The sequence below is a fragment of the Eimeria mitis genome, genomic scaffold, assembly GCF_000499745.2.
Source record: "Eimeria mitis Houghton genomic scaffold, Emh_scaff2593, whole genome shotgun sequence".
Classification (NCBI taxonomy): Eukaryota; Apicomplexa; class Conoidasida; order Eucoccidiorida; family Eimeriidae; genus Eimeria; species Eimeria mitis.
Window position 1 is genome coordinate 5,234 of NW_013570933.1, and position 1,908 is coordinate 7,141.

Consider the following 1,908-nt stretch of genomic DNA (forward strand, 5'->3'; position numbering starts at 1 on the left):
GGCCTCGCGGGGGGCCCCAGGGGGGCCCCCAGGGGGTCCAGGGGCCCCCTTAGCTGCAGCCAGGCATCCATAGAGACGGAAAAATTAATTTGTTTTATGAGGGCGAAGGCTGCTGCTGAGGCGAGGTGGGGTGTATGCGGAGACAGCCGGAGCTGCCTATACACCTCAAAAGAAGAAACGTCTGGGTCTCCTGCTGCTGCTGCTGCTGCAGCAGCAGCAGCAGCAGCAGCAGCAAGAACAGAACAACGAATGATACGGCTGCAGCAACTGGAGACCCTCCACTGCCCTAGCTGTTTGCTTCCTGAGCTTTGCAGCAGCATGAACAGCAGCAGCAGTTGCTGCAGCTGCAGCAGCTGCAGCAGCAGCAACAGCAGCAGCAGCAGCAGCAGCAGCGAGGATACGTTGCCTATGCTGAAGCATCTAGACTGCTGGGGAGACAGCAGCAGAATCCTTTCTTTTATAAAACACAAAAGGAGACAGTTGGAGACAGTTTGCATCCGCTCTGTCACTGCAGCAGGAGACTGTCTCCTTGCTGCTGCTGACCCCCTGACCAGCAGCAGCAGCAGCAGCAGCAGCAGGAGCTGCAGCAGCAGCAAAAGAACCAGCAGAAGCGGCAGCGGCACCCTCACCGTCCCGCCGCCCACCAGCAGCAGCAGCAGCAGCAGCAGCAGCAGCTGCAGCAGCAGCAGCAGGGGCAGCAGGAGCAGGAGCAGCAGCAGCAGCAGAGTTGCTGCTGCATGCGAAGCAGCAGCTATTGTAAAAACTTATGAGGGCTCCGGCTGTATACTGAGGGCCCTCCCCAGCTGTCCCCATCTACACACTATCAAAGTCAGACAGACCCCACAGTTTTTTTTTTTTTTTTTTTTTTTTTTTTTTTTTTTTTTTTTTTTTTTTTTTTTTTTTTTTTTTTTTTTTTTTTTCTTCTTTTTACTTTTGCTGTCTCCTTTTTCTGTCTCCTTTTTACTTTTTTTGTCTCTTTTTAATTGTTTTGTCTCCTTTTTATTTTTTCTTTCTTCTTCTGCTGTCTTCTTTTTTTTCTCCTTTTTATTTTTTCTGTCTCCTTTCTGCTGTCTCCTTTTTCCTTTCTTTTTGTACTGTCTCTGTCTCCTTTTGCTGTCTCCTTTTTCTGTCTCCTTTTTCTGTCTCCTTTTGCTGTTTGTCTGTGTAATATATATATATGTATATATATATATATATATATATCCTGTCTCTCTATGAATCTATCTATCTCTCTCCCTTTATATATATTTAAATATGTATATGCATACACAAACAACTAAACAGAAAAAAATAAAAATAAAATAAATAAACAAACAAACAGACAAACAAATAAATAAATAAATAAATAAATAAATAAATAAGTAAATAAATAAACAAACAAACAAACAAACAAACAAATAAACAAATAAATAAATAAATAAATAAATAAATAAATAAACAAACAAACAAATAAATAAATAAAATAAATAAATAAATAAATAAATAAATAAATGTTTGTGTTCTTTGTTTACAGCTAACAGAGCATGCGGATCTCTCTGATTCTTTCTTATTAAGGGGGGGGGCCCCCAACCTCAGTACCCTTTTTTATGGGGGCCCCCTTCGTGTTACACCGCAGCGTCTTGCTGCAGCAGCAAAAAACCTCAGCTCTCTGCGTGTCCTCTTTGCTGCCTCTCTAAACCTAGAAGGGTTTGAACCTATAGACACACCTGCAGCAGCAGCAGCAGCAGCACCAGCAACAGCAGCAGCAGCAGCAGGAGCAGCAGCAGGAGGTGGTGGTACTAGTGGTGCTGCTGCAGGAGCATCGAGGGAAGCAACAAACTCTAGCGTGGGGGTGGGGGGCCCCCTGGGGGGCCCCCTGGGGGGCCCCTGGGCCCCAAACCCTAGAGGGGGGGGGGCCCCTGGTTCAGG

At 45.6% G+C, this 1,908-nt stretch overlaps 1 protein-coding gene across 1 annotated transcript in view; it reads left to right on the forward strand.

Annotated features, from left to right (window-relative positions):
- Nucleotides 1–253, forward strand: part of EMH_0056030 (uncharacterized protein) — a gene marked incomplete at both ends in the record, with an annotated part of 1,260 nt that extends 1,007 nt beyond the window's left edge. Inside the window, one exon of the mRNA XM_013497302.1 lies at nt 109–253. Within this exon, the coding sequence (XP_013352756.1) occupies nt 109–253 (145 nt within the window). The remainder of the gene's footprint in view (nt 1–108) is intronic.
- Nucleotides 254–1,908: the final 1,655 nt, after the last annotated feature.